The 22308-nt window shown below is 57.4% G+C and overlaps 2 protein-coding genes across 7 annotated transcripts; one reads left to right on the top strand and one right to left on the bottom strand.

Annotated features, from left to right (window-relative positions):
- Nucleotides 1–55: 55 nt before the first annotated feature.
- Nucleotides 56–3999, top strand: LENG1 (leukocyte receptor cluster member 1). The gene is made up of 4 exons (XM_073015984.1): nucleotides 56–476; nucleotides 1591–1770; nucleotides 2675–2937; nucleotides 3769–3999. Exons 1-4 carry the CDS (start codon nucleotides 345–347, stop codon nucleotides 3983–3985), a joined length of 792 nt encoding a protein of 263 aa, XP_072872085.1. The 5' UTR covers nucleotides 56–344; the 3' UTR covers nucleotides 3986–3999.
- Nucleotides 4000–4025: 26 nt separating this feature from the next.
- CNOT3 (CCR4-NOT transcription complex subunit 3) lies at nucleotides 4026–21991 on the bottom strand. 6 transcript variants are annotated; one of them, XM_007997985.3, is made up of 18 exons: nucleotides 21740–21991; nucleotides 16726–16800; nucleotides 16544–16611; nucleotides 16214–16288; nucleotides 15982–16071; nucleotides 15601–15729; nucleotides 15403–15498; nucleotides 13903–14122; nucleotides 13679–13812; nucleotides 13067–13123; nucleotides 11214–11595; nucleotides 11008–11131; nucleotides 10003–10201; nucleotides 7406–7505; nucleotides 7103–7301; nucleotides 6732–6864; nucleotides 5877–6002; nucleotides 4026–4398 (listed from the first exon to the last, which is right to left on the bottom strand). In XM_007997985.3, exons 2-18 carry the CDS (start codon nucleotides 16748–16750, stop codon nucleotides 4300–4302), a joined length of 2256 nt encoding a protein of 751 aa, XP_007996176.3. In that variant the 5' UTR covers nucleotides 16751–16800; nucleotides 21740–21991; the 3' UTR covers nucleotides 4026–4299. The 6 variants fall into 6 exon arrangements, 4 of the variants coding, with proteins under 4 accessions (XP_007996176.3, XP_007996175.3, XP_072872053.1 ...); XM_007997984.3 differs by having other exon boundaries at nucleotides 13903–14125; XM_073015952.1 differs by having other exon boundaries at nucleotides 13903–14125; nucleotides 16726–16803.
- Between the last annotated feature and the right edge of the window lie 317 nt (nucleotides 21992–22308).

Consider the following 22308-nt stretch of genomic DNA (forward strand, 5'->3'; position numbering starts at 1 on the left):
GTATGGGCATGTTTGTCGGTGCGGAGCGCACTTCCGCAAGGAGACTTGACGGTCATGTCGACCAATCGACGGCCGCATCTGGTAGCATCAGGGGCGGGCCAACTTATGATTGGTTCAGATCTGTAATAAGAGGCGGTTGCTAGGGGATACCACGAGCCGAACGCCTAACATTCGCTGTGAAAAGGACGTCTCAGCCAATCACCTGTCGTTACAGGCCAGGGGGCCGTACCAACTAATTCGGAACCAATCTGTGGTCGAAGTAGGGACAACAGGAGGGGGGCATCCCCTCGCCAATCGGAAGTGCAAAGCGGCGGGCGTGCCAGTCCCTGGACAGCTACGACGCCATGAATATCTTGCCCAAGAAGAGCTGGCACGTCCGGAACAAGGACAATGTCGCCCGCGTGCGGCGTGACGAGGCCCAGGCCCGGGAGGAGGAGAAGGAGCGTGAGCGGAGGGTGCTGCTGGCTCAGCAAGAGGTAAGCTCAGAGGCCAGCCGGGCGGACCGCCGGAGCCCAGCGCGCACGCGCCGCGTTTGGGGGCCGGAAGCGGAGGCGTTGCGCAGGCTCAGTGTGCCCCGTGTGAAATTCGGGACCAGGCGCCGATCCCGTTTTCGAGGACGTTGCTCTGCAAACCTTGTGGCCACTTCCACGAAACCTCCCTTGATCTCGCCTTCGTCTTAGTTTCCCCCCACTGATGTATTTCACATGGCTGGAACAGTGTCTAGCACAAAAGAGGAGCTTAAAAACATTTGATGAATACATGAGCGCTCGGACAGTTCAAGGAAATTCGGATCACTTTTTAGTTTGCCTGCGCAGCCTATTTATTGAGCACCTATTGTATGCTAACTACATGCAGAGCGCCTGACTTGCGGAATCCCCAATAGGCACTGTTCCTTCTTAGAGGGGCACTGTCATCTCCGTTGCACGGAGTGAGATGGCTTCAGTGAGGGGAAGGCACATTTAAGGAGAGGGGGACAGCCAGGCTCCACGCCATCGGGCGAGCCCTTTCCTGCACCGCCCCCTAGACACATACACACAAACGCGGGCTTTCTGTATGGCTCCTTAAATCTGTCTGGTGTACACCCAACTTTCAGTTCCTTAGCTAGTCTGATCCTCCACAGTGGGTGGGAGGTAGTCTGGGTTTTTAGAATCTCAGTAGGCTGCTGAGCGCTGTTTGAAATCCGCGTCCTGAAGGCGGGGGACAGGGCTTCAGCAGTCGACTTGGGGTAGTGACTTGGAGCCATGGCTAGAATTCAGATCGTCTGGCCTAATGCAGTTTGGTCTACCTTTATGGCGGTTTTAATTGTCTCACTTGAGGTTAGGAACCCCTTTGGTTTAGGCCAGGGACCTCCTCCCAGCCATCCTTGATGACCCGTGGTTTACGATTTGAAAGGCAGTTTACAAAACCCAGGCGTTGCCTCATCTGCCTACCCTCACCCCCAGCTAGGACAGGTGCCTCTTTTAGGCGTCTAGTGCTCCCTTTCTTATAACCCCAGCACCCTGGACTGCCATTTTCTGTGGTGGGCACCAGACTCACAGTTCTTGAATTACCTCTAGGTTCTGAATGCCCTGCCTATGACTTTCTCCCCAGGCCCGTACAGAATTCCTACGAAAGAAAGCCCGACATCAGAACTCACTGCCTGAGCTTGAAGCAGCAGAGGCGGGAGCCCCAAGTTCTGGCCCTGTGGACCTGTTTCGGGAGCTGCTGGAGGAAGGGAAAGGAGTGATCAGAGGCAATAAAGAGTACGAGGAAGAAAAGCGACAGGAGAAAGTAAGCTGGCCTCACCCACTTCATTAGAGGAGCCATGAATCGAGTTGGGGGGAGAGGGCACTTTAGCCACTGCTTGTGATCAAGGTCAAATGAGAAGGAACACACAGAATTTAGAACCATACCAAAGCATGACACTTAAGAAGTGTTGCCATCTGGGCACCCACAGGGCTTGGAGGTAGATGCTAGAGGTCCCCAGCTGCTAGGCAAACTGCTCAGTTCTCAAAACTGGAGGGGTCTGAAACCTGATGGGCTTTTAAAAATGTAAATCAGCCAGCTGTGGCTCATGCCTGTAATCCCAGCACTTTGGGAGGCTGAGGCGGGTGGATCACCTGAGGTCAGGAGTTCAAGACCAGCCTGGCCAAACATGGCAAAACCCCGTCTCTACTAAAAATACAAAAATTGGCCGGGCATGGTGGTGCGTGCCTGTAATCCCAGCTACTAGGGGGGCTGAGGCAGGAGGATTGCTTGAACCTGGGAGGCAGAGGTTGCAGTGAGCCGAGATGGTGCCACTGCACTCAAGCCTGGGCAACAGAGAGAGACTGCATCTCAAAAAAAACAGGTACATGAGCTCTTGTCACTCACCTGCTGTCTCTGGACTTGCTGACCCCGCTCCTCTGCTTTGCTTGATCCCTTCAGGCTTCTCTTCAAGTCTCTCTGCAAAGATGCCTGCCTCTGAACACTTAAGTGGCTCCACTTGTCCCCTCCTTCCCCTGCTGTTACTGTACCTGCCACTGTCCCCCCAGGGGGAACTTGGCCTCTGTTGGTGTCTTCCATCCCCAGCACCTGGTACAACTGGTTCGTGACAAGCCTTAGGTACCTGTTTGCTTAGATTCCTATGTCAGGGAGACACACCTGACACCTTCAAAGATTATATCCCAGCTCTTGTATTTCCTGGCCCCCTCAGGAGAGGCAAGAGAAAGCTCTGGGCATCCTGACGTACCTGGGCCAGAGTGCAGCAGAGGCACAGACTCAACCCCCTTGGTACCAGCTACCCCCGGAGCGAGGGGGCCCCCCGCCTGGCCCAGCCCCAGATGAGAAGATCAAGAGCCGTCTGGACCCTCTTCGGGAGATGCAGAAGCATCTGGGGAAGAAGAGACGGCACAGCGGTGAAGGCAATTGCAGCAGAAAGGAAAAGAAGGAGGGGTCTGAGAAGCAGCGACCCAAGGAGTAAGAAGGAAGACCCTCCTCGGCAGACCAGGGTCCAGACTTTCAGGGCTTGGCAGTAGCCTAGCATGGCCACTGCAGGGTCTCTGGTCAGGACAACCAGGGACTCGGTGAAGGGCTGGCTGGGTGAAGTGGTTCTCAACATGTGGTCCAGGAAGCCCCAGGGGTCCTGCCACCCTTTCCCGGGGTGCTGTGGTATCAAGCCTATTTTCCTAACACTGTTGGCCTTTTTCACTCGCGTTCTCAGGCACATAGTGCAGGTTTCCAGAGGCTGTGTGATGAGAAGACACCCTCGTTCTGATGGCTGATGGCACAGATGCTTGTGTCCAAACTTTCTTAGTTTTCACTTCTGATTTGCAGTATATTAACAGGTAGAATCTATTTAAACAAAAGCTCTTAGGGTCCTCAGTTTTAAAGAGTATAAAGGGGTCCTGAGACCAAACAGTTTGAGCTGCTGGGTTAAGACAGTAAAAGCAGGCTTGTCTCCAGGATGCTGTACCCCTGGTCTAGAGGGGGTACACTGCCTGTACTCTTTTCTCTAGAAAGGGAAACTGAGGCCCAGAGAGGGCCAGGGGGCTGCTCATTGTGCTTTCTTGATCTGGAGGAGCATCAGATTTTAAAGACTGGGGAGGACCAAAGTCCACAGAAGGGAAGGCCAGAGACGTGCCCATGGTGTCCCAGCACCAAGCGGCTTCTTCCAGAAGGCCTGAGAGCTGAGGCTGGGGCGTACTGGATGCAGCAGGGCTTCCAGGCGGCAGCTCCCTCTATGGGAGAGGTTGGGGGAATGGCCTCCTAGGAGCTACCAGCTTTCTGACCTCACTCCTCTCCCCGCAGGCCTCCATCCCTGGACCAGCTTCGAGCTGAACGTGTTCGGAGGGAAGCAGCTGAGAGGGCTCGGGCAGAGGCCCTGCTGGCCCGGGTCCAAGGCCGGGCACTACAGGAGGGTCAGCCGGAAGAAGAGACAGATGACCGGAGGCGGCGGTACAACTCCCAGTTCAACCCCCAGCTGGCCCGGCGCCCCCGCCAGCAGGACCCTCACTTTGCTCATTGACTCCTGAGGGGGGTACAGGAGAGGCCGCTGCTGCCAGCCGTCATATAAAACTATTTATTCATAAATATTTTCCAAAATGAAAATAGGTTTACCAAAAAATGTCCCTCACTGGGGAGGGGAGGAGGGGGCAGCCCTCGCCCCCGGGCCCCCAGGGTGGGGCTGAGAGGAAAACCTCCCAGCCCCCTCCCTGCTTCCTGGGAGAGAGGGATGCCCCGTGGCCTGGGGCCTCCCTCCAGTCTTCCAGGGCAGGGCCCTCACCTGGGCAGGGGGATCAGCATGCGGGGGAAGGGGGTGGGTAGAGGGAGGGGCCGGTGTCACTGGAGGTCCCGGTCCTCCAGGTAGCGGTACTCAAAGGTGAAGCCTTCCTTCTTCCGCTGGCCCCACTTCTCGTAGTCAAAGTAGATGTAGGTGCCCTGGCCGGGGGAGAAGGCGGTCAGTGAGTGGACGAGGAGGTGGTCTGGGATCTGGGCCGGACCGACAGACAAAGGGGACAGTTCTTAGGGCTGTAGGTGTGTCAGGCACCGGGCCAACTGCCCTGCACGCGCACACTCACTCCACCCTCACAAGGTTCTTCTTGGGTAGGAAATGTTATTATGCCACTTCAGCGAGGAGGAAACGGAGGGGGCCGCAGAGGTTCCACCGAAGCCAGCTGCCAGAGCGGGGCCCCCGCCCCAGCACCAGGCGTGAGTGCACAGCCTTCGTTTTCTCGAGGGCTGTGGCTTTTGAGCACCTCTCACGTGTGAGTACAGGATGCACAGCCTAGCATTTAATCTTCACAAAGACCTTGAGGCAGTGGGTACTGTCACCCTTGTTCTAGAGAATGGAACAGGCTCAGAGTCTAAATCCAAGCACTCTGCAGGGACATTTTATTGGTGACGGCAGTGGTGTGGGAATTTCTGAATGACTGGATGGCCTGAAATGTACTAACTTGGAGGATGGTTTTGGGCCAAACCAGGAAAGGACAGGAAGTCTGTAGTTAATGTCTGAGGACACAGTGGGAGAGGAGCTAGGTTCTGAATGAATGTCTTAAATATATCAAAGATGGCAACCTGGGAGAACTAGGAGAGGGGACTGAGTTCTCTGAGGACAAGGACCTTGTAATACTTCATCCCCATGAAGGGGCTCGGCTTCAGGGAAGTATTTGGTGGGGAAAAAACATCACTGTAGAACACACTGAAAGTAATTTGGAAAAAAAAAAAAAAATCCATGACACTGACTATGTAGCAGTCACCATTAAGTACTTACACGTTATTAACTCATTTAATCTTCATAACAACTGCATTAGGTAGGTCTTCTTCCCCCCATTTTTACAGATAAGGAAATTGAGACACAGAGGTTCGAGTGACTTGCCCAGAGTCACCCAGCTAGACTGGGCTCAAACCCAGGTAGGCTGGCTCCAGAGTGTTTGCAAGAAGCAGGAATTTCCCAGTATTAAAACTTGAGAAGCCCATTAAAAAAAAATAGCTTCCCCACTGAGCCCCTGCCCTGCTGGGTGCTGGGACCTGGGGGTGAAAGGGGGGCCATCAAGGTCCCTGGGCAGCAGAGCCCACAGCCTGGTACAGGGAGACATACCGGGAAAATCCCACACCCAAGCGAGTGTGCCCAGCACTGCAAGGAGGAGGCACCGGGCTGGGTGGCGCCAGGAAGGTGTCTTTGTGGAAGGGACATTTGGGCTAAGACCCACAGGAGGCCTAGGAGCTGGCCAAGTGGAGGATGAGAGGGCAGTGCTCCAGGCTGAGCAGACAGCCCGAGGGAGGAGAACGTGGTCAGGCTGAGGCAGTGCGCCGGTTGAAAGGTGGAGGCGAGGGTGCAGAGGCCAGCAGGGGCTGCCTGGAGCCTGGGGACTCTACCCCAACCCTAGCAGCGGGAAGAGAGGGGGTGGGGCCCTCACCTGCTCAAACTCGTCAGTGATGGTCTTGGGCTCCTCGTGCCTCTGGAACCACATCATGTACTTGGTGTGGAATCGCCACGACTGCTTCTTTAGGGCCTTGGCTGCCAGGTACTGTGCCTTAGTGCCCTGGGGGAGGAACAGTGGAGAGGGGGATCAGGGGGCCCCCAAACTGGCTGGGGAGCCAGGGGGACGGGGCAGGACATCAGGGCTGAACCCCGGCCCCCGCCACAGACCACAGTTGGGCTGGACAATCCTCGTGGAGATGGGGCTGGGGGCACAGAACATACCAATGCTGGTCAGGAGAAGGAAAATGAGACAGGAGGTGAAAATTGCTTTCAGAGAAGCTTTGAGAAGGAAGAAAAACTAATGTGTGATGAGAGCTGAGAGAGGAGGCAATTTAGAAAATTTCCCAAGTGGGGATGAGGGTGGAGGTCACTCATGACTCACTAGGGTTGGGAGGAGGTTGGACAGTTCCCCAGTGGCCTCTAGGGAGGCCTGAGAATGGCCGACGAGTGGAGTGGGGTCGGCCTAGACTGAGGGGCTGCTGGAACAGGGCTGTGGGGGGACCCCATGGGTGAGCCAGTAAGCTATTGGAAGCAGGGCTGGGGTGAGCCACAGTGGACTGGCCTCGCTCTCAACCCGAGCAGTTCTAACACCTTTGGGCTGGAAGCGGGGACAGGGACAGGTTGAATTGGCGGCGGGGGGGGGGGGGGGGCCCAGGACTGGGAATAGGGAGGGGGTGCGGTCCCAGTGGCCGCAGTGGGGCACCCACCTCACCCCTCCAGCCCGAGGGGGGACGGCGGCGGTGGCGGCGAAGCCGGGGGGCCCGAGGCTGCCCCGGGGGCCCTGCTGTACCTCCAGATAGTAGAAGATGAAGAAGAGTGTCTCGGTCGACAGGCGCTGGTAGAACTCCACAGTGTCCGAGTGTGGGGGTGGCATCTGGTGGTGGTAGGGGGGCGTCGGACAAGGGTTCCGGGGGAGGTACTGCCTGTGGGAGCAACAGGAAGGTCAGTGCCAGCTGCCTACTAGTCCTGCCCTGATCAAAAGGGTGCTCAGAACTGCATCCCCACAGGGGAGGTGGTACAGAAGGACCCAGGGCGGTGCTGACCTTCAGTGGAGAGCCCGAGTCAGGGGCCTGGCGCTCTACCCACAGCCTCACAGGTTTAGCCACTGCCTCCTTGCTAAGACTCGAGCCCCAGCCCACCCCCCTTCCCTGGGGCCCTCACCGGATACGCTCAGAGTCAGAGGGGTGGGGCATGTGGTGCCAGGCGGCCTCTTCCATGGCCTGCTGGTAGAGCTGCTCCTTGGTGAGGGGCACAGGGCCCAGTGGACAGACACCCAGCGACAGCGGTATGTTCACCTCTGACAGCTGCAGGGGTGGCTGAGCTGAGGCCGGAGGTGCTGATGTGCTGCTCAGGATGATGTCTGTGGGGAGAGCGGGGGGGTCCGGCCCCTCAGTGGTGAGGATGGGTCAGGGGCCAGCCCCTCCTCTTTGGCCCACTGCTTCCCCACCATCCTGGGTTCCTCACCTCGCTCAGTCAGGTGCAGCGTTGGCACAGGGTCCTCAATGCCAGAGCTGATGGCTGCCCGTTCCGCCATGGACTTCAAGGAGCTCAGAGGCTCAGGGGCCTGGGGAGGAAACGAGAGGCCTGGCCTGAGCACTTGGGCTGCAGCAGCAAGTGCAGCCTGACACAGGTCCCAGATGCGCTCGCCTGCCCTGCTTGGGGGCTGTGGAGGGCCAATGAGCCACTCCTCATGATCTACCCATGACAGGTAAAAGCATCAAACTGTAGGGAAACAACTGGAAATGACTGACGCATTCATCAGCAGAGGAATGTCTAGTAAGTGGGACTCTGCACCATGGAATACTGCATGGAGATTTTCAAAACACAAGTTCGTGACATACTACAGAAGTAAACGCCAACCTGCAGAATATGTACAGTGCGCTACCATTTTTGTCAAAGGATGTGCCAATAGTACACGCTGCTTCACTAGGGACACCTACATGCTGGGAGAGCTCCCGCCTGTCTTGAAGGAGGCAGGAGTCTACATGCTCAGCTGTCTGCCTCTGACTGGCATGGGGTGACTGGGATCAGGGTGAGCCCAGCCCTGCTAGGCTTCAGTCTCCTTGCTGGCGACAGGTAGGCTGGGTCTCCAGACCTGTAGCCACAGCCTCGTTTCCTATTACAAAGGTTACAGCAGGCTTCTGTTCCCCAAAGTCAGGACTGGTTCCTCCATCTCCTCCGGCCACGTGCAGCTGTCCCTAACCCCAGCCCTGTGCGGGACTCCACAATGCGTCAGTCGCCAAGGCTTATCCATCCTGTTTTGCTGTATCGCCCGGGCAGGTCTCAAACTCCTGGGCTCAAGTTATCCTCCTGCCTCTGCCTCCCTAAGAGCTGGGATCACAGGTGTGAGCCACCGCGCCCGGCTATCCGTCCTGCTTCTAACCCACCTTGGATGGCTCCTTTCCCTGGCACGCCACCATGCCCCACGCAGCCCAAGCCTGTCCTCTCCTACCCAGACCACCCTCCCTCTATCCTGTCCTCACCAGCCCCGGGGGACCTTTCCAATGAAGTCATGTTGTTCCTTCTCCAAACCCTGCCACGGTTCCCGACCACCCACCCCAGCAATTCCTTTTTGTTGGTGGTGATGTTAAAAGGTATGGACCCCTTTTGAAAATCTCAAAGCTGCTGTTTCCCCTTTTTCCAGAAAAATGCATGCACTATAAATATCTTGTCCACCATACTTCTAAAATTTGGGCCAGGCACGGTGGCTCACACCTGTAATCCCAGCACTTCGGGAGGCTGAGGCGGGCAGATCACCTGAGGTTAGGAGTTCGAGACCCGCCTGACCAACATGGTGAAACCCCATCTCTACTAAAAATACAAAAATTAGCTGGGCGTGGTGGCAGGCATCTGTAGTCCCAGCTACTCAGTAGGCTGAGGCAGGAGAATCACTTGAACCTGGGAGGCGGAGCTTGCGGTGAGCCAGATGGCACCACTGCACTCCAGCCTTGGTGACAGAGCAAGACTCCATCTCAAAAAAAAAAAAAAATAAAAATAAAAATAAAATTAATGCTTCTGTTGGGTCAGAAACTGTTCCAATAGCTTCATAAGAATGATTTAGTCTTCCAAATAAACCTATATGGTAGGTATAATCGTGATTACTGCCATTTCCCAGATGAAGGGAAGGCACAGAAAGGACAATGCCAAGACTTGGACCCGGACAGCCTGGGCGCACACGCTGCTTCCCCGTGGAAGCTGCGCTACAGGATACTGGCTCACGAGCCAAACCCCAGCTCCTGAGCCTGGATGATCAGGAACCCCCGTCCTGTCCTGCTACACCCACTATCTCAGCCCTGCAGCTGGTGGCACTGCCTCCTGCAGAGTGGACACCTCTCTCCTCTCTGCTGCATCCTGCCCAGCCTCCTAAAGATGCATGCTCCTCCTAAAGCACCTCCTGAAGCCCTTCCGGCAGCCCTTCCTGCAGCTGTGAGCCCCCTGCCTGGTCCAGGTCTCAGCTTAAACACCTCTCAGAGCCTTCCTGGGCCTGTCTCCCAGGTCAGCTCAGATGCCCCTCAGCGGGCCCACAGCAACCTTCCCTGCAAGTGCCCCAGCAGGGAAGCTTCCTAAAGGGAGGAACCAGGCTGCATTCACCCAACACAAAGCGTGGCCCCCACTGGACTTCAACAAGTGTTTTCTTGACTGAAATGGTTTCTTAGCTAGGAAAAGGAGGGTAGTGAGCTAGGTAATGGATCATGCGAACTAGAGAGACTGGTATGCCTTGTGAGGACAAATGGGGACAGAAACTGAGGGCCTGGGTGGGGATGAAGATGGTGATGCAGAGAGAGCAAGCAACAAGTATAACCAAGAGAAAGGAAAAGAGACCCAGAGAAACAGAGCTTTGGAGGGAACAAGAGGGGAGGTATAAGAACCCCCAGAGATCAAGGTCACGGGAAGGGTGGTACAGAAAGACCTGGAGAACGAGCAAGTGTGAGAAGGGGACAGAAAGCTAGAGAGAGAGAGATCCAGAAAGGGGGTGGGGGCAAGGGGCGCAGCTAGAGACCTGGAGGAAAGGAACAGCAGAGTTAGGACACAGAGGCTCGGGGGATGTCCAAGGAGCCCACCTTGATTTCCGGGGCGGTGCTGAACTGTGGAGGCCCATTGAGTAGGGCACCGGCTGCCTTGGCATCACTGAAGCTGGGCGTTGGGGAGCTGGGAGGATTCACAGGCAGTGGCACCAGGAGGCTGGGTCCCCCTGAGTTGTTCCCTGAGCCTGGGGCCACGCCCCCAGCCCCTGTTGGGGCTGCCGCACTGGGTTCCTTCCTGGAGAGCATGGAAGAGAGGGGTTGAGAGGAGGGCCCCTGAAGGTGGGATGGGCAGAGAGGCCTGGCTGGAGAGAGGGGAGACTGCACACATCAGATGGGATCTGAGAGGGGCGGCTGACGGTAGACAGATGGGAGAAAGTGGCTCTGGGCAAACAAAGGCAGAACCCAATCTTTGGAATGGTTTCTCATCAGTAGAGCAGAGCTGCGGGGGTGGGAGTGAGGATTCTTGGGTGCTCCACCAGGCCACAGGCTGATCAAAACCAGCTGCCTTGGGCAGGTGGACACAGGGCCCATTCCCTCTTGGGCAGGCCAGCTGGAGCTGGTGAGGGGCCGGGAAGCAGGCCTTCCCTTTGTGCACACTGATCTTTCTTGGGGCAGTCTTCGGGAAACAGGCGGACACAGTGGAATGGTCTGAGCTAAGATTTGGAGGAGTGGCTGCAGAGGAATGAGGACTTCGAGACAATTCACTTTGAAAAGTGGAACAGTGACCCTCCAGTGGCAGTCAGGTAGCCTTGGGCAGGTAACAGAAATGGGGAGGAAAGGGTATGGGGCTCTTGAGAAAACTTCCACTTAGATGAGAACATGTTTTAGAATGTTCTGAAGGGCAAAGCAGGGAGGCTGATGTCGTTTCCGTGCTGGAAAGAAGTGGGGTGTTAACACCCGACAGAGGTGGAGGACAGTGCTCGGACATTCCCAGCAGCAAGGGCGGGGGGCCCAGAACCCACTGATGCAGGGGTGAGGCACCAGCGCCTCTCTGTGCCGAAAGGCCGCCATCCCAACCCTGCTGGTGGCCGAGACACTCACGAGGTGCTGGGAGGTGGGTTGTGGGGGCCGGAAGGGGGGCCCAGGGCCTGGCTGCTGGCATTGTTGCCCCCACTGCTGCTCAAAGCCACCTCTGCCGGGCTGTCTGCCACAACTGAGCTGTAACCTGGGAACAAAGAATAAAATGGGAAGGGCTGCCGGCGGCTGCCCAGCCCCGCCCATGCCCACCCCGCTGCCTCCCCACTCACTGGTGGCGCCATTCTGCTTGCCAGCCCCTCCACCGGCACTGCTGTTACTATTGCTGCCGCTCCCTCCACCTCCGCCGCCGCCGCCTCCGCCAGGCTGGACGCTGGGGGGCCGGGGCTGGGTCGTGCTGGGCCCACTGGTAGCCGATGGGGCCACAGCCTGGGCATAGGGGGCAGGGGTGCCCGAGTTGTGGCTGGGAGCTGGACTGGCCTTGGGGCCCAGGGCACTTGGCGGTGCTGCTGGGGCGGGGACCCCGTTGTTGCCAGGAGTGGTGCTCAAGGCAGAGGCAGCAGGCGGGGGGCCGGAGGGGTAGGTGGGCGGCACAGCTGGGGACTGAGGGTGCTGGTTGCTGTGGACAGGCTTGGAGCCGTTTTTGGCTGGAGACTGCGGGTGGGAGAGAGCAGAGGATCAGGACCCAGTGGGCCAGCTGGTCTCCCTCACCACCCCCACCTCAGGCTCCATTTTCGTCCCAGCAGCCTCCTCTCTGGCCTTGCTGCCCCCAACTGCTCCCGCCCTCCTGGGAACCTGGGTGACCTTACTCACCCTCATGGCTTCAGTCACCTTCATGCTTAAAACACTCACACTGATTTCCAGCCTGCCCAGCTTCCCAAGTCCTGCCTGGACACCGCCCCACGGACACCCCCACAGGGATCTGACCACAACTTAGGTTGTCAGCCAGAGAAGATCCATCTGTTGGAAGCCAGGGGACTAGTGGGAAACACCTAAATGTCTCAATATGAGATTAGCTGGAGCAGCTTAATGTCCAAGAGTAGAAGGAAAAACAGCTAGAAATTGGATAGTAATTCTGAACATCACCTGAAGGGTCATAGAAACTACTCACAGGACTGTAAGTTACCAGCACTCCAGAAAGTGGTGGGAGGGTAAATGTGCTCATGGTATCCCCACTGCAGGCAGCTGCCGACAGCACTCAGGCTGCTGAGCCTAACCACCTCCTGCACTTCTTTCCAGCCACCCCACAGGCTCCCTGCACTTACCAAGCGCCCAACAGGACTGACTAACCACTTCTCTCCTGGGATCGCTGCTTGGCAGTGGGAGCCTGGGAAGGTGGCAGAGCCCAGCCTGGCCCCTGGAGTATCTGCCTCAGTGTCTCTCCTCATCACCTCCTGGCCCTGCTGCCCGCCCTCCCTACTACCTGCGGGTCGTCCTGGTCTCCACGCCAGCCCCCTCAGTGCCCACTCAGGGTGTCCCCTTGAAACCGTCCATCCCATTAGCCCACAGAGGGGCCTCAGGCCCACGTTGCTCCTGCCTAACACTCTTCTGTAGCAGCATTTCCGAAAGCAGGCTCCTGTCCTGGGCGATGTTAAAGGAGTTGGAGACGCACTGCCCACCACCGTCTCCTCTCAGAAACTTCAAGTGTGTGTTATCAGCACAGCCAAGGCCCCATCACTTCCTAGCTTGTTTGGCTCTGGAGGCCGCTCAGGTCCACAAAGCCTGAGCCCCTCAGCCTCACAGTCCCAGTCCCTGTGCTCACAGTTGGACCCCTGGCCCTGCACACCTGGCCAGCCATCTCTCCACACTTCTAGGCTTTCTGTCACAACTTCCCCTTGTTACTGGCTGCCGCCTCTCCCTGCCAGGCAAACTCACCTGACTCTCAAGCCCAGGGGACTCCACAGTAGCATCTCCTGACTGCCTGGCCAGGCTGGGGGTGACCTGTGCCACCCCCTTGACCACAGCACCAGTCACCTGTCCACTTGCCCTGCCCACCTGCCCTCAGGGCAGCACTGATTTCTGACCCACCTATGTCCACCAGCCCAGCACAGTGGCCAGCACTCAGGTCTCAATGTGCCTTTGGGATATTGCCCAACACGCCCATCCATTCCAGACTCACACCCACCTGGCTGACTTCACTGTCTGTGGAACGTCCCCTCTTCTTATCATCTTCAGAGTTTTCCTGAGGTAGGGGAGGCAGAACAGAAACCTGTGTGACCGCTGGGGGTCTGACAGAGAACCGCCAATCTCTGAATGTCCCGGGCCCTGGGCCCAACTGACTGCCACTGCAGCCCCAGAGCTGGTCAAACGGCTGTCCTTAATCTGCCTGGAGAAACCACCTAAATTCAGGCTCTCCAATGTTCTTGTTTTCTGGGAGCCAGCACTGACCCACCAGCCTCTTAAGGATCTGGGAACCTGCTCTCAACAGGGAATCCAACCCTTGGATCCCTGCCCAAGGTGGCCAGCTACCCAGCCTCCTCAGGCAGCCCAGGCACCGGCCCCTCCCATCTCCCAGATCCAGGACCTAAACTGGCCCAAGATACACCCTATTACTCTTTATGTTCTTTAGGGACCCAGATGTAGGATCTTAGGGTGTGCTCCAAGAGCCTAGACCCTGGATACCAAGATCTGTGTTTCCTCAATTACTCTCCCCTAGCCACTTTGGAGTGACCCAGATTTGCCTCCTCGAGTCCAGCCCTGCTGGAAACACAAGGTATCGTGCCCCGTGGGGCCTCACCGTGGTACAGTTGGCTGGGCTGGGCGGGATGGGAGAGCTGGAGGTGGTCGAGGTGGGTGTGCTGCTGGACTGGTTGAAGATCTCATCCTCCATGTGGCTGTGGCTGGGGGGGGAGGTGGCGACCAGCGCCTGTGCTGTGGGGGCAGAAGAAGGGCATGCTTAGCTGGCTCACAGCCCACTCTGGGCCCTCACTTCCTGTGCCACGATCAGCCCCAGGGCCTCACGAATGTCCTCGAGGTCCAGGTCATCGTAGAGAAACTCGTTCTCCTCGAAGTCGGGGTCCTGGGATGAGTCGACATAGTACTCAACGTCGTCCTTGATCTTGCGGATGGCATCAACAAGGATGGAGTCATTGTCCAGCATGCGCAGGATGGTCTCTAGCATGCGCACGTGGTAGCGGTGCTTCTCGATGTGCCGCTTCAAGCCCTCGATCCGGTCCTGCTTCTGCTGGCGAGCCCAGGGCCAGGCTCAGGGGCTGCAGACCACCTGCTTGGCCCCTCCTGCCCCCACAGAACCTGTCCTCAGTCCCTGACCCCTGTGGAGACCCAAAGCCTCCACGCCAGCCCCTTCTGGGGTGGGGCAGTATGGGGTCCACCCACCCTCTGAGCCCTGTGGGGACCACAGGGCTTGACATCTTGGGATCCCACTGCTCTGCTCCCTCCTCTTCCCACACGTTTCTGGCTCCAGGAGTCCTTGGAAACCTCTAAACAACCCCAGAGGTCCTTGTGCCATCCCATGACTTGGCCTCCATCTGCACCTCACCTGATTTCTCAACTGAGTCCAGATTTCTCAACTGAGCCCGCCCACCACTGACTGCCTCTGGCACACGGATACCCTCCAGCTTGCTCCAGCAGTAATAATGATAACCGCCATTTGTGAGGAGCTTGCTGTTTAGAATCATGATGATATTTGTCATCACTAGGTCCCCCAACCCCACCCATTTATCCCAGTGGGAGCAAAGATCCATAAGCCTCGCTCCTGCTCTCCTCTCAAGGCTCCTTTAGCATTTAACATCTTAGTCTCAGTTCCAAATCCCTGCTCTGTTCAAGGACCCATCATCTCCCCAAAAGCCCCTGATTCCCAAACCCCTCAGAATCTGACACCCAACCCTGTCATCGTCCACTTCCTGACCCTTTCCCACCCACAGCTTCCCTGAGGACCCGGCTCTCCCCTCCCTGTGTTTCTGGTTTCAACAAGTCCATACGATCTGTATCCCTTTGAACTCATACCCCACAATCCCAGATTTCAGAACCTGGGACCCCAATATCCAGCTTCGTCCCAGATTCCTCTCTTCCTTCAGGCCCAGTTCTCTGCCTTCTCCATGTTCTGCCTGTCTCTACCCACTGTGCTCTCCCTAGGACCAGCATCCTCTGGATGCCAGGAGGCCTCTTGCCATGGGTGTCCTTCAGGTCTCATGCTTACCCTATGGCTCAAGCTCAACCTGCATTCACATTCCCCCAAATCGCTCCTCTTCACGAAGGCCCCACTGTCTACCCAGACACCCAGGGGACCCTGAGATGCTGTCTGACCTCCTCCCGGCCCCACCCAGGCAGCTGCTAAGCCCTCCCGATCCTGTCTCTCAAATCCCTAATCCCGGCTGCTGGCCCTGTCCGCCTGAGGAATCCGGGCCCCAACTCCCAGGAGCCTAAATGACTGGCCTCCTGCTGACCAGCCCATCCCCATGCCCATCCCCATCCCAGAGGTGTGGGGTCTCCCTCACTCACATCCTTGTCGCCCTTCTTCTTGCGTGTCTGCACTGACAGTGACTCCACCTCACTCTCAAACTGGTCCACCTGCATGTTGAGCGTATCGATGGTATTCTAGGGGAGGGAGAGGAAGAGGAAAGCCATCAGCCAGGGTTCCCACCTACACCCAGGGCTCAGGATCCTCAGAGTTCACCTCCTCTTCTCACCCCAACTCACCGTGAGCCACTGGCCAACCTCTTCTTTCTCCTTCTGGGCAGGATCTACCTTCTGGGCCAGGCCCAGGCCCTCCTTACTGTAAGCTTTGGTTTTGGTCTCTCGTTCCACAACTTTGAACCGTTCCATTTGCTGTAGAGAGTGTAGTTGGCAGGGGGCTCTCAAAGGCGGGAAAGGAGCTGACTAAGGGACAGCAGACACTCAGACCTGAGCCTCATGACCCTACTTTCTGAGCTCTGAGTCCGCTGCCTCTTCCTTCCCTTAGCTCCAGAAACCCTACTTCTCTTGAAAAACTCGGGTCTGGCCGTGCTGCCTCCGCCCCTTGAGATCTCAAGAATCTGGTGACCTTCCCACCTCTCTAGGACTCAGGCTCTAGGCTCCTACCGTCTCAATGAGCTTGCGGTTGTCTATAAGCTGCCTCTTGTCCTTGATCTCGTTGGACGCTACCCATGTCTTGATCTGGTCCCTCAGCCGCTGCAGATGGGAAAAGCAAGAAAGTCAGACCTCAGGATCCGGGAACTGGGACCCACAGCTCCTTCTCCCTGGGACCCAGCAGTCCACTCTCCCAGTTCCCTCAACCCTCAGGACACAGGCGTCCAGGCCCCCAGCCCCTCACTTGTAGCTTCTTAATCTCCTTCTTTAGGTCAGCCTCATACTTTTCTTTCTGGTTCGCGTTGGCTGCATTGTGGAGCTGAGGGACGGAGGGAATTCAGAAGTCAGTGTGGGAGGGGATGTCCCAATACCCACTCCAGTGAGTCTTCCTTATGCTAGGGACTCGAGGACCCCCCAACCCCTACCCGCAGTGAGTCTTAGAGCCGATTCTCTTAGGTCCTCAGCATCTGCAATATGCAGCCCCTCCCCCTGGTCAACACCCAGAGGTCCTGAACCTCCTTCCTGTGCCCTCCTCTCTGAAGACCCAGATAAGATTAGGGTCTCAGCCCCGTACCTTCTGCCAAATATCTTCAAACTGCTCCACGCCCTCGGACACCTTCTTGAGGCAGCGATCAATCTCACCTGGCCAGGGAGGAAGAAGGCTGTGAGAATCCTGCCCAGGCGGCAGGTATCTAAAGAGCAGTCTTCAGAAGAGGGCACACGTGGCTACAGGTGCAGTAGAAGTCAGTCTAGTACCTTGGAGTTTGCGCTTGTCCGCCATCTTCCCTGCCCTACAGACGCACTCTCTTCATACTCTCTTGGAGACGGACGCTGCTGGGAGAGATTGGAGAGGAATTAACACGTATTCTCCGGCTGGTAAAAACCCAGAGACATGGACCTAGTCAGCATAGTTAGGTAGGTGGGACTGGTAAAGGAAAGAAGCATTTGCTATCTGACAAGAGACCAGTCCCAGTTCTCCTGATGCTCACTTGACTGCCCAGCATAGTGTCTGGCCAACAGAGGATCCCATAAGTTTGTTGAAACAAGAAAAGTTACATACTTTTTTGTGTGCCTCTGACTCAGGAAGTGGAAAATTCCTGTAGCATGGAGTACCTTCTCCCCAGATCACACTCAAAAAGATTTTTCAGAGCAGGACAAAGTCATGCTGCACACAGCTGATGACTGGGATGAAGGCATTAGCCCTGCAGATCACACTTCCTACTCAGAGGGGCTGGGTACAGAGGTGGCTAGAAGAGGTCATGCCTCAGACAAGCCAGCAGACAAGCGAAACTGGCAGCTCACAGAGAAGGGCGTGTGCGTGTGTGTTGTGTGTGTGTGTAAGCTGTAGGTGAGAGAAGAAAGATTGGGGGTGGGGGAAAATGACGGCGAGCAGAGATGCCGAAAACTATGAAGAGCTGAGCCCACTCAGACAGACAGGGCTGAATGCCAAGTAGAAGGGACTTAAACCACCAAGAAATTTATTCCAGAGCAGGATCCTTAAACCAAAAGGAAATAACACTCCTAACCCAAAGAAACTGACACCAAGAAGGGTTAGAGATTTGGGGGCAGAAGGCAGCACCCAAGAGAGACCTGGGAGAAGACAGAAATCTTACTAAGAGGGTGCAAAGGTACCACAGCTGTGGGGAGCCAATCTGCACACACGAAGGAATCCCGTATCAAGTGGATTGGTCATTTAGACTCAGGGAAACATGCACCATCAGGGCAGGAACCCAAAACTTAAAGAGAGGAGCGTCTTTATTTTAAAGGAAATTACATGGAACCCAGAGAAGACCGAGGTCAAAAGGGAGTTCCAAGGAGCTTGAGTCCAAGGGAAGACACATCTTAGGGCCTGACAGCGAGACCCGGGGAGCCCTGGGGAGAGAGGCTTATGCTCAGAAGACTTCTGAGATACCAGTGGAGATTGCCCTCTTCCCTCCAGGGAGGGGCCTATAATGAAAAGCACAGTTCCCTGGGATCCAGGGGCCGCTCCCACACTACTTGTGCAGGGCAGGGCAGGGCAGGGCACCCGGGAGTAGTCACTTACTGTAAAGACAGAAACAGCCCCATACTGAGGACTAAGAGCCTCAATACAGAGGGAAGTCACACCAAGAGGGTCCTCACCCACAAGGAAGGGAACATCTGGCAAACAGTGCTCTCCAACAGAACTTTGCAATGCTGGAAACACTCTTTATGCTTATCTGTTGGCCACTGAACATCTGAAATATGGCAAGTGTAATGGAGGAACCGAATTTTCATTTTTAACTAGTTATTAATCACCACATGTGACTAGCAGCAACCATATAGGACGGGTGTGCTTTAGAACAAGAAGCCCATAAAGGACAGGGCTGGTACCCCAACCCCAGAGAGAACTTTCCCAACACTGCTGGGACCCATTCTGGGTGGTAATAGGTAGGGGTGCTACCTTACACTTGAGGGGACTTAAATCTCCTCAGTAAAAGGCCCAACCTAAAGCAAAAGGCAGCACCCCCGCTCAGAGTCAGAGTCAGCTAACATGCCACACCTGGGGAATCTCCAGGAAGGCAAAGCAACAACAAAAGGACCCAGGAGAAAGTGCCGCAGTGGGGATTCTGACTGAGGAGGGGCAAGTCCCTTTGATCCAGGGAGCTTATACAAGGCAAGGGCCTGGACACCAACCCTGAGGTGTGCAGGGATCCTCACCAAAGTCCAACACCCCAACACAGAAAAGCCTCTTACTGCATAGGGGGAACAAGAATGTGAAACAAGAGCTTACGCTCCCACTTTCCATCCCAGGAACCCAACAGAGGGTCATGGGCAGGTGCTCCAGCCCAGAGAGAGAAGAGGTCTCATGGTCTTCACCCCTAAACAAGGCAATCAACACCTTAGGGAGGTGACACCCTCCCTGCGTCTCCACACAGAAAGGACTGGTGCCCTAGTACAGAGGAAGAATACCCCAGAGAGGAGACCACACGGTGGCAGCAAGAGAAGGAAGTCCTGGAGGGGTCAGCAGTCAGCTGGAGGGGAACAAGAGCCCTAGCCCAGGGAGGTGATGTTTCAGACAGAAGAGCATGACATCGAAGTCGGCTACAGCTGAGACCCAGCGAGGAGGCAGCTCCTCCACAGAGAAGGGGCAAGTGCCAGAGGCCCAGGGTACTTGTCCCCTAGAGAGGCTGGAGCCTTAGTCACAGCGGAGACAACACCTTCCCCCCTAAGAAAATTCCTATATCATGAGGGTGTCTGTACCTCTGGTCCCCCCGGCAAAGGACCAGAGAGAAGGGAAGCTGGAGCTTGAGTCTCGAAGCAGAGACGCTGCCAGAGAAGAAAGAGCCCCATTTGCTGTGGTCAGCAGGGCGTCCACCAAGATCCTCCAAGGAAGGTGGTGATTGCAGGTCCACTCCCAGGTGTGAAGAACCTGTGCTCCGGCAGCAAAGGCTCTCTGAGGCTCTCTCAAGAGCACTGAGGAATCTGGGACCCTTGGCCCAGGAGACTTACCCAAGAGGAACACACATCCCCACAGGGCAGGGACCCACAAGGGGTGGGGTGGGGTGGGGTGAGCAGGACACCAGCCTCACAGGAGCCAACACGCCTAAATGAGGGCCAAAACCAGTAAAGAAGAACCCCCCAAACTTCACCTCAGGGAAGATGATACCACCACACAAAGACTCGAGGAGGGAGGGGCAGGAGGCTTAGTCCTGGGGAACTAACACTGGGCGGTCCTTAACCTTGGGGGCTGTCATGTGCCCACACAGTGGTCTTTGTCATGAGAAGCCTTTGATCTGGGAGAGCTTCCGCCTCTGCAGCAAGGAGCTCTGGGAACTGATGTTGAAGGGTGATCCTTAAGCCCGGTGGCTGCTGACATGGCCACACAGAGGCTCTGAGACTCTAGAAGGAGGATGTGTTAGGGCCTGGGGTGGAGGTAGTCATCTCCACTGAGATGCCCTTGCCAAGGGTTGGGGGCTGGAAACTCCTACTTTGGAAAGTCTACAGCAGAGAAGTCTCTGGTCCCAGGGACGGGGTCCACAGTGGAGTCTCCCGCTTGAGACTCAGGTACCTTACATCCACACAGCCATGCAACTATGCCTTACCCCATACAGTGAAAAATCAAGACGGGGTTTTGGAAGCATTAGCCGGGGGCACCTGCATCCGAGAGGGATCCTCAGCCTTATGGTGGGGACATACACAGAGGCGTGGACACCTCAAATCCAGAAGAGCAGCCATACCAATACCAAGGATGGCAAGAACCTTATCCCTGGGGGAGGCAACACCAAGAAAGGGTCCTTACCCTGGAGAGAAGGCACAGCCCCAGAGGGAAGAGCCCCCACCTCACAGTACAGGAACCCGGGTCTAGGAAGCTTCCTACTCCCATGGAGTACCAGCAGCGGGGCAGGAAAGCGAAACCCTTGTTCTCCAACTGCTGACACCCAGTGTGAGGGTAGATGGGAAGACAACAAACCCACAGTGCGGGATCTGATGCAAATATCAAGGGCAGTGGGCTTCTTGGTCCCTGGAGAGATGACACCCTAAAGGAGGAGACTGGTGTGAAGGCAGAAGCCTCACAGGCAGGGGTGAAAGGAGTGAGGGGAGACATCAAAACCCCTCACCAAAAGGGCAGGAGAGCTCACCCCGGGGTGGGTGGCCGCCCTGCACTGAGAGGCAGGGACTGCTCAGAAAGAGGGGCTGGCGCTGCTTGCAGTGGAAGCTCACTAACATGGACAGCGTGGGGGCTTAGCGTCCTTCACCAGGCACTTGAGCGCCAGGGGAGCCCAGCAGCCCCCAGCAGCAAGACCACAGTGGCCCTGACATCACCGGGAGAGACCCACACCCAGGTCAGAGTCAGAATGCAGGGGAGTTCAAGGCTGCAAAGCCAGGGGCAGACACCACGATCCAAGAAGTGTGAGAGCTGAGGCCAGACGTGGGCCACACTGAGGACGGTCCTGTACCCCAGGTGGGGGAAAGCCAGACCCCCCCAAAAGGCAGGCGCCCGGTGCAGCGAGATGCGAGGCTTGAGCCACCCAGGGCGCTTCTCGCTACGAGAGGGAAGAGCTGCAGACTACAGAGGTGGAAACTTCGGCAAAGGCTCCAACTAACGAGGAGTTTCTCCTCCACTCCTCTCCCAAGAGGCTCCCATCCGATACGGACGGGCAGCTGGAACCTGAGATCCAGGGGAGGCTGCGCTCCGGGGAGCAGTGAGGAGGGATGCGGAGGGTGGCCTCGGTCCTGGGAAGGGTGACTCCCCCACCCCGCTGAGGTCCTCGTCCCGGGGTGTTGGCACACCCCCCACCCCGCCACCGTCGAGAGAAGCCCCGGCGCGGAGGCTGCCCCCCAACGCGAAGGACCGAGGCCGAGGGGGGCAGGCACCTGAGCCCCGAGAGGGCGGGCACCTGGGACCAGGGGCGCCTCCATCCTTCCAGCCAGGAGCCAATACCGACGCGGAGAGGGGCGGGCACCTCGCGCCCGGGAGGCTTCGCACCCTCACACCCCTACCGGGGGGCCCGACGCGATGCCACGCGGGGAGGTGGCGGCGGGCGGGGCCCGGGGTCCGGGTCGCGGAAGGACCCCCGGGCGGCGCTGAGGGGCGTGAAAGAGGCGGAGGAACGGGAGGGCGAGAGGGAGGGAGCCGCCCCCCGCCGGGAGCCCGGCGCTGCAGAGGCGGCGGCAGGGGGCAGGCGAGGGGAGGCCATGTCGCGACAGACGGCGGTGTCGCCAGGGCGGGAGGCTGCGGGAAGGGCGGCCGATGGCGCCGGGGGGAGGAGGGGAAGGGGTCCGGCCCAGTCGAGCCTGACGCTCTCACCACAGGAGCTGGCGCCGCCGCTGAGGAGCGTATCGCGACAGGCGGGGGAGGCGAGCGCCCGCCGCCTTTTTCTCGCGCCCCGGGCCCGGGCGCTATCGCGATAGCGGCGCGAAGCGGAAGTGGGGTTGGGGGAGTGGGCCCGGGGTTGTTCTGACGACGGGGGTCGGGGCTCAAGGGAGGCCGCGGCGTCTGCCGATGGCTCCGCGGAAGCTGACCGGGCCCGGTCCAAGATGGCGGCGGCGGAGGAGACCTCCCCTCCTCTCTTCTCGTCTCTGGCGCCGACCCGCCCCCGAGTCCCGAATATAGGCCTGTCATTGCTCCCGCTGAACGTCGCTCCTGACCCTTGGAGGCGTTCTATTGGTTCCTGGCAGGGATGTGCCCTGCCCCCTTTCGCGGATTGGGTGATTGCTCCAAGGCGCGGCGTTCGATTGGCCTCCCGCGCAGCCTGCTAGGATTGGCTCGGGTTTTCCTCCCCGCTCCTCCTCCTCCTCCCGCCTCAGGGCACAACACGCCAGCGCGAGGACCCGAACGTCAATCAAGAGACCTGTGTCGTGCTGATTGGATGTATC

Source organism: Chlorocebus sabaeus, chromosome 6, assembly GCF_047675955.1.
Source record: "Chlorocebus sabaeus isolate Y175 chromosome 6, mChlSab1.0.hap1, whole genome shotgun sequence".
Taxonomy (NCBI): Eukaryota; Metazoa; Chordata; class Mammalia; order Primates; family Cercopithecidae; genus Chlorocebus; species Chlorocebus sabaeus.